At 34.9% G+C, this 8,822-nt stretch overlaps 2 protein-coding genes across 4 annotated transcripts in view; one reads left to right on the top strand and one right to left on the bottom strand.

The window, feature by feature from the left end:
* Positions 1–8,711, bottom strand: part of LOC138933501 (protein artichoke) — a 72,117-nt gene extending 63,406 nt beyond the window's left edge. The window contains exons 1-2 of the mRNA XM_070296244.1: positions 7,689–8,711; positions 7,418–7,469 (exon numbers count right to left, since the gene is read on the bottom strand). The gene's annotated coding sequence lies outside the window, so the exon portion shown is untranslated. The remainder of the gene's footprint in view (positions 1–7,417; positions 7,470–7,688) is intronic.
* Positions 501–6,152, top strand: Aln (divergent protein kinase domain 1C). Of its 3 annotated transcripts, XM_070296246.1 has the most exons (5): positions 501–704; positions 780–954; positions 3,662–3,822; positions 3,933–4,620; positions 4,955–6,151. In XM_070296246.1, the coding sequence occupies exons 2-5, from the start codon at positions 805–807 to the stop codon at positions 5,183–5,185; spliced, it is 1,230 nt and encodes a 409-aa protein (XP_070152347.1). In that variant the 5' UTR covers positions 501–704; positions 780–804; the 3' UTR covers positions 5,186–6,151. The 3 variants fall into 3 exon arrangements, with proteins under 3 accessions (XP_070152347.1, XP_070152350.1, XP_070152349.1); XM_070296249.1 differs by lacking the exon at positions 501–704 and having other exon boundaries at positions 869–954; positions 3,667–3,822; XM_070296248.1 differs by lacking the exons at positions 501–704; positions 780–954 and adding an exon at positions 987–1,209 and having other exon boundaries at positions 4,955–6,152.
* Positions 8,712–8,822: the final 111 nt, after the last annotated feature.

Raw genomic sequence — 8,822 nt, 5'->3', positions numbered from 1 at the left:
ATTTACATTTATAGAATTTGCTAATAATTTTGACAGCTATTTAACGATTATATCAAAATAAAAATACGCTGTAAAGTCGCATAAATGACAATTAATCGCGCAAAGTTTAAAAAAAAGAAAAACTGCAACGCACTAAACTGCGCTATCAAAATTATCCGCGTACGCGTGCTCCGACACGCAATTCAGATTAATGGGATGTCAACAATATTAGTCGCGTTGTTGTAACGCGCAGTGTGTGCAAAATGTGCGCGAGATCGTAAGGAAAAGAAACTTGGAACGGAATATCGAAACACTAATCGTGCGACTACAGCGTTACCTCGGAGTACTCGAACGATTTGGGAAAAGACGCGATGCTAGTTCAATCGTCGAACGTCACAGACCTCTCCATCCGGGGGAGATGATCCGCCGGCGTACGTTCCTGGAGGAAACCGAGTAATTCGCCGCAAGAGGCGCAGCGTTGCGACCCTCGTCGCCTCGCTCTCGCACGCGCCGCAGATTATGCCGCATTGCTGCAAACGCGCTTGTCATCGCGACGCGACGCCAGGGTGACGAGCACAGGCTCTGCCGGGAGTCGCAGCCGCGACGTAGGCGGCAACGGGACGACGGCATGTCGGCGCGACACGTCGCAGCGTCGCCGTGGGAGACGACGAGGCCCGGCTCGCGGATGAGAGATTAAAAGACAGAAAGAATAAAAAAAATAAAGGGTACTTTCTCTCTCTCTCTCTCTCTCTCGTATTCTCTCACTCTCTCTTCCCGGCACTCACCTTGATCCCCGTCAGGAATCTGACGATCAACAACGTGATCATGAACGTCCGCCGGCTGCCCGGCTTCATGTACAACTACAAGCTCGCAACGGTCCTCCTGTTGTCCAGTCTGTTCCTCGTCGTCTACCTGCTTCTATATTGGGGTGTAATGTGCACGAATCTCGAGGCCTGGCGTCACGTGTCCATCGTGGTGAGTTTGCCGCGAATTATTTTGATCGGTGTACGCGAATCACTAACTTTACGATCGCGCAACGGCACGAGATGGAATGTAAATATGTCGGTGAAAGTGTTTAAGGGGTGAATCCTGCGCCGGCGAGGGGGTTGAGGGAGCGCGACGGACGCACGCGCGTACTCTACGCAGCCTCCGTCAGGAGGAAGGAACTGGATTCGCGCCGAGTCGCGCGGCGAATTCGTACACGTTGCTCGTATGCGAAGCGTGAAAAGTGTGAGAGTTTATTACAATCGAATTTTTAATTTAACGGCAAATCGTCTCTACCGGAAATTCATCATCGATAATCATTGATCGCGTGTTATTCTCCCTTTGATAAACCTGTCAGAAGAGATCGAGTTTGCCGGCCGGCGTACAAAAGATTCGATCGGAACGGTTTCTGAAAAGATTACTAATGAGATAAATATATTGTAAACATCGCGATAAAACATGCTATATGAATGAGAGAGATCAAGTATATGTACTTGGTCCGGGACTATGTCGCTCGATAAATCCAATTTAGAGATTCGACTAATTAGAGATAATTTATCTCTGGAAACTTTATATGTTACTATTAGCGCGTGTTTATTGATGAGTATGTAGAAATTTGTCGATAAGAACTTAATTGTAAACCTGGATATTGATGCAGTGGTAATCTTGCAAGGCCGGTAACCCAGATAACACCCTCCACGGATATTGATCCCCCATAAAATTTTCCTAATTTCGTCAGGATCGATTCGCGCTCTAAATAATACATCTTTGAAATGTTCTAAAATACTTGTGTCTCCAAAATTCCACCGAGCTAAATCCGATTATACCCAAGAAAAAATTATTTAAATTATAATCTATTGTACATACAATTTTAATTGAATATGTGTAAATATTGAATGATTCGTTATAATTTCATTTCAACATTTCAGTGAGTCAAATTTACATTAAAACGTGTAACGTGTAAGCAGTTGGAATTCTAACAGAGAAAAGCAGAATTATTAATGTTTGCCGTAATATTAAATAAATTTTTCCTAAAAAATATTGAAAATTTTGTATATAATTTTATGATAAACGCATCGAGATATTCTTAGAAAATTATTATAATTAACTCCAGACTTTTTCCGTGGAATAAAGTCTTCAAAACTTTTTAGTAAGCAATAGTAAAAAAAGATTATATAATATAAGACAATATGTCGGTGAAGTCTTATGATTCAAGCCTTACATATATCATTAGTTATTACAATACTTCGCAGCGTAGAATTTTGAAAAGATCGCTTACATAATACTTGACTGAAACACGCGAGATATATGAGATAACAGCGAAAATATGACGTCAGCCATTTTTCAAAGCTCTCTTTATCATGTATGTTCATTTAATTAACAAATTATTATTTAATTAAAAAATCTAATGTTATCGAATTATACTCTAAAAATTTCTCTATCTTAATTTATTAAATTATCTAAAAATATTTGCATTGCATTTAAGAATAAATGAGAAAAAAGGAGAAGAGATATACGAGTAAATATTTCATATATACGTACAAACCAATCGTAAAATAGTCTTTATTTCCTAAATTAAAAAAGATAATTATTTTTTAAACTCTTTTTAAACTTTTTAAATCATAATAAATAAAATATTAATTTAATTCTACTTTGATAAAAATGATCCCTATTGCGAAGAACGGAAAAAATAACTGATTTTTTTTTTTTTGTCTGTAATTGCTGCTAGTACTATTTCATAAAATCGAATCGTTTTTCCGCTTTACCGTCATACGTCCGCGTCTTCTGCAAGAATTTTCGCGATAGTACAAAGTTTATTGTCAAAACGTGAGACGACGATGAGAAATAATTCATTTCGTTAATAATTTATTTTCTCGTTTGATAAGTCGCTTCGGCGAAAAATTCGCGACAGACACGCATGACATACGCGCATATACGGGGACTGTAAAGTAACAGCCGTTCCCTCATTGAGGCCGATTGGACCGACTAAAAATATCGTACGAGAACAACGAGCCCGTACAACGTTACATGTGGTACGACAAGCGAATAATATGTGGTACTCAAGAATATAGGCGCATATATGTGACAGCGCCCACGCGCGCGAGAAAATAATATGTACTCGTTTGCTCTCAATTCGTCGGACAAAAAAAAAGGAGACCATCCACTGAAACGAGCGCTAAAATATTTGTTCATGCTATTTACATTCGGTTGTTTCCATAAGAAAATATTAAAAAAAGATACTGACTTGTTGCGTACCTTCGTTGTGTGTCATCATTGTGTAAATTAATATCAATATTTAATATTATATAATATAGTGTTAATACAAGTTCGAAATAATTTTTATTGATTAGCTGCAATATATTTTTTCCCCACTCTGTTTTTCAGTCCCTCTTTATAACATTAAAGCCAGTAACTTTATTGAAAGCAGAATTCAAGATTAGCAACAGTACAATATATCCTACTGAAATAAAGTAATAAATATAAAAAAGTTTACGTGCAAGAGAAATAAAATTATAAAAATATTCTATAATTTTAATGAAATAATTAATTTACCGATTGTTATATAAAGATAAAAATATAAGAAATTGCGTTTCTCCCTTTCTCGTTTCTTTTCCTCGCAGAGTATTTTTTATTCGATTCTTATACGAGCTTGAAATTTTAGTATTCGCGTAGTAACCGATCATAATTTTCGTTTTAGTGCAGCCAGCACCGAGACGGTACCGCGATGGGAATTCTCTGCGAACCATTATGCGCCGAAAAGGGGATACACTCGCTAGCATGCGAATCTCTTCATGCTGGCAAGGAGGCGGTATTCTCGGCGCATTGGGAAGCGACTCGGCTCGTGTTCAAGGCCTCGAAGTAAACTTTTATTTCTTTCGTATACTCTTTCACCGTTCTATATATATATGTGTGTATATCTCGCGAAAAAAATTTCAATTCATGTCAATACAAATATTATCTCAATTCAGGATCAAGACATCCTCGGAGCAATTCGAATCGCTCTACTGGGTGGACACAACTGGTTTGCTACACTTCCCGTCCGAGGAGGACTTCATCATCATGATCAAGGACTTGGTTATCGGTAAATTAAACGTGACTCTCGCGCGACATCAGTTGGAGAGACTCGCCCGATTACGGACACATCGGATAGAGACCGAGGCGACGAGACGTCGGCTAGAGATAGGGAATCTCTGGCCGTTGTTGCAGGAAAACGAATATCTGATGATGATTTTGTACGAGGATAGGGACGTGTTTCCGCAATTGATCGGCACGTGCGGCACCTTTTACGCGGTCGAATATGTCAGACCGATCGAGACACCCACGACGGTGCTAGCCCTGTCCGATTCGAAACCCGAGTGGGCCAAGAGACTGAAACTCGCCGTGATGATCCTCAATCTGCTCGAGGAACTCGAAACGGAATTCCCCGAACCGCTTTATCTTTGCGACATTAAGATCAATCACTTTGGTTTACCTCTAGGCGGGCAAAAGCTAAAGTTTTTGGATCTAGACGCGATCTTCCCGAAAAGCGTCATCAATCGCATCATCGCTAACGGTAAAAGCTGCGAGAAGCACGAGGACTGTGATTTCTTTGACTGCCGGTCAGTGTGCTCGAAGAATAAACGTTGCGAATCGCCGGTTCTTAATAATAATTTACAGGTAATCTCTCTCTCTCTCTCTCTCTCGAGATGTTATATATTTGTATGTGTTTCTTTTTTTTTATATAAAATATTATTAATTAATTTTATAAGTATTGTGTATATTGTATATATGTAAAATATAAAAATAAGTTTTTTAATATATTTTAAAAATTTTAAAGGGATAATATATATTATATTATTACTATTATTATATTTTTAGTAAATATTAATTCCCATTATATATTTTGACTTTAAATAAGAAATACATAATGCTCTCAATTATTATTGCTAATTTTCATATGAAAAGTTTTATTATCAGTTTAAAAAAAAAAATTAGAAATATGTGTTTATAGATTATCTGCGAGAAGATCTTTCTCGGCTGGACGCTTTCGGGAACGGTAATCATTCCTGGATTGCTAATGTCGGAGCATACCACCAGCACGCTAGCTGTGTTATTGAGACAATGCGCTAATCCAGACAGTGATACGACGCATTTACCGCGCGCGGCAGCGACCGACAGCCTGAAAAAACGACTTTACAACATGCTGAGCGAGATGGAACAAGAGTACGCGGCGTTCGTGTGAGAAAAGAAACTGTGAAAGACGATACATTCGGAATTAAGAGAAAAGTCGGACAATGATAACGCAATGTTGTGAATTTACGATTGGATGAAAAATAGAACAATTTTTATCGTAGACCCTGCATAACGCCTGTATTGATTTAGTTTAGCAAAAGAAAGTAATGCCAACACCCGCAATCGCATACTTTTACATTACGGATTTAACATTCGGGCAATTTTTCTTTCACACTACAGAAGTAGCGAAGGAAAGTCTGATAGAGAGGCTAGTGATACCAATAAAAGTAATATAAAATTATTTATAATTAAGAGAATTTACTGATATTTATCTTATTGTTAGTTGTAGAGACGTATTGTCATAAGATCGCGGCAATGGACACTTGAATGAATCTCTTGGAAATTGGATGCTAAAAATCCGAAAGAAAGATATTCCGACAACAATTCACTTATGCACTTAATTAGAAGATAAAGAACAATCCGTTTCTAGAGTATTCTTACGTAGGGATAGATAAATGAGAGTATAATTAATTGTAGGCATTATTATTGTTCGTTATACACGTATTAGTACTAACGGAGTCACACGATATACTTACGCGAAAAAAAAGAGTGCCTATTATACTACTTTATATTATATTATTTCTTTTAATCTTAAGCTTACGTAACAGAAATCAGTCAAAGTGCCATTATGAATTTGAAATATAGAACAAAAGTAAAACTTACATTACGATGTCTTGATGTCTTCCCAATTTCATTTCACCTCTATCGCTCTTCTTTACAAGATTTCATATGAAATTACATGTTTAAAAAAAAATCATTTCGTCAACATTATACGTGTGCATTTGACAAAACTAGCACATTATAAAATTAAAAAATAATTAATTATAATTAACGCGTCTTCATCAAGTGGATTATGCTCTGACTGTAAAATATTTTCAGTCTTTCTGTTATTTCTGTTCGTGACATGTGCACAATAGAAATTCTCCGATATACTTTCTTATGCACATTACTTTATATAATATTTAATATAATATTTAATATATTTTTATATAATATGTTTTTTTATTCTGGAAAAATAAAAAAATAAGAAAATCAAAAATACAGACTTCCGATATTATCAAAGAGACATTTGAAAGGAGAAATAAAATAACATAGCTAAATATGTCAACATTTTTCCATATTTTATAAATATTAATTTATTTTAATTTACTTGATACTATGTATAAATATCTTGCTCCAATCTTCATAAGATGTGAATATCAAGAAATTAATATAAAAAAAAGCTTTAGCTTTTAAAAATATCAATGTCGTTTCTTTTTCTTTTTCCCTTCATTTTTCATAATTTGATTAAGCAATAGATTCAAAAATTTAATTAATTATAATGTAATCTTGAATAATTTTAATGTATTTTTAAATAATTATAAAGTATACACGAAAAAAATTTATTAAAATTATATCATATTGATATATTGTATTATATCTTCGTAGTGTTCTTTCCATTGTACTTTAAAAAAAAATTTGTTTATGCACAATGATTGATAGAAAATTTAATATAATAATATCTTCATTTCTTCAAATTTTTGTGCATATGTAAAAACTATTTCTTTTTCTAGTAAAAATTATTTTATTAAAAAATTAGTTATTGTGTTCGTCTCTTTGAAAAAATCGTACTCGAGCTGTAGAAATATTTTTCGATAAATGATCGAACTCAATAATGCAAAAATAAAAATGATGAATTTACCATTTTATGAATTATTTATATAACTTTGTATATGTGCACATTGACGCATATCCGTCACATAACAGGATTTAAAATATTTAGCCTAATTTTTTTGTCCTAAATCGTCGATTTTAAGACATAATAAATTTGTGAAGTATATCAGTATGTATACATATCAATAATATTTCTATATATTTTTAACTTAAACTTTTATTATTTTCAATTATAATTTTTATTATTTTTAAAAAATTCCAAAAACTAAATAATGATTAATATATAATAACATTTAATATCAAATAATTTATATAGAAACAAATAATAAATAATATTTTACTATTGCAATTAGTACGATTCCAAACTTTTATATATTAATAATAGTCAGGAAAATAACAAAGTAAATAAAACTTTAAATTGTTTGATTCGTTTTTAGTATTTGTCATACATTTTATATAAATATCTGAGATAATTTCTGATCCATTACCTTGTAATTAAAATAGAAAACAGTTTAAAGTTTAAACTCACCGATGCGATGCGCAGCGGCGGAATTACACATACACACACATACAACGTTCATCTGTAAAATATACAATATAATATTATACCTATTTAATCTAAATTAAAGCAAGAAAATATAATTCAATAAAACGACAATTTTAATGTGCACAATAATTACTTTTCGAGATATTAAATACAGTTTTCCTGTATTTAATATCTCGAAAAGTAATTATTGTGCATATTAAAATTGTCGTTTTATTGAATTTTTAACATGTAATAACGGTAATAAATTATTCACCTCCTGGTTGCTCCGCCGTTGCCTGATGCCACTCCCGGCCTCCTCCCCCTCCTCCTCCTCCTCCTCCTCTCTCATTTCACCATTGTTGCTCCTTCATAACACTCACTCGCGAAAACAATTAATTACGATTACGATGCGCACACTAATCGCACCCGAATACAGTTAATGAGCGCGATCAGTTAATGATACTTTTCACGACACTCCCGACTTTACTAGCAAGCGACGCGCACTTGATTATGGCGGAAAACAAATGCAGGAAAAGCGCGCGAAGTTATCCACGATCGCTCTAGTGATATCTCTAGAGATTAATTTCGCATGCGCGCGAATACGGCAGAGATTTAAAATTTAAATAAATCATCGATGGTCGCGTAAACGCCGTATTTATACGCTTCGTGATCAAAAATTATTAAGATATTATTTTAATACACGATAATTATTGTAATTATATATATTATGAGATTATATGACACACATGTGTGAGTGATTGTATCATATATACCGTGATTCGTGTAAATTCCTATCGCGTCGATCAAGCAAATAAAGCGCGCAAAAATCTTTTTCGACACAACCGTCGCCGCGATACGTTTAATCGAATTGAGTAATTGTGCCGGTCGATACTCATTAATCACACTTGTATTGACATTATGATCGTCGTATTTTTCACGATCTTGAAAACTAATACGACGCCGTGCCCCGTTAACCTACTTGCTCTCGACTGTCGCCGCGCGAACGACAGGATGACAGCGTGTAAACAATACGAGTCGCACGTGGTCAAACACCGGATTTACATGCTACGCAATCGAAAATTATTAAAATATGATTTCAATTATGACTTACTCTTAATTAAATACATTGCGAATCTCCGCGGTTCGTCTCTCGTTCGCGACGTTTCCTTAAGTGACTCATCCGGAACGACGTTAGCAACTAATACGCATTGATATGACGCGTCAATAATATGCCTACTTCATGCGAATGATAAAGCGCGCGAAATATTTGCTTTCAACAATGTCGTCGCCTCGATATTCTTACGATTTATTTAATCGTACATACAAGTTAAATAATTGCGCGAATTAATACTAATCGCTCATACCAGAATAATCCCGTAAATACTTCTCGCATCGATGCTTCGCGGAG

This window comes from Polyergus mexicanus, unplaced genomic scaffold, assembly GCF_030449975.1.
Source record: "Polyergus mexicanus isolate NDT 795.1 unplaced genomic scaffold, iyPolMexi1.0 SCAF_5, whole genome shotgun sequence".
NCBI classification, from domain to species: domain Eukaryota; kingdom Metazoa; phylum Arthropoda; class Insecta; order Hymenoptera; family Formicidae; genus Polyergus; species Polyergus mexicanus.
This window is presented reverse-complemented; position numbering and strand designations above follow the sequence as displayed.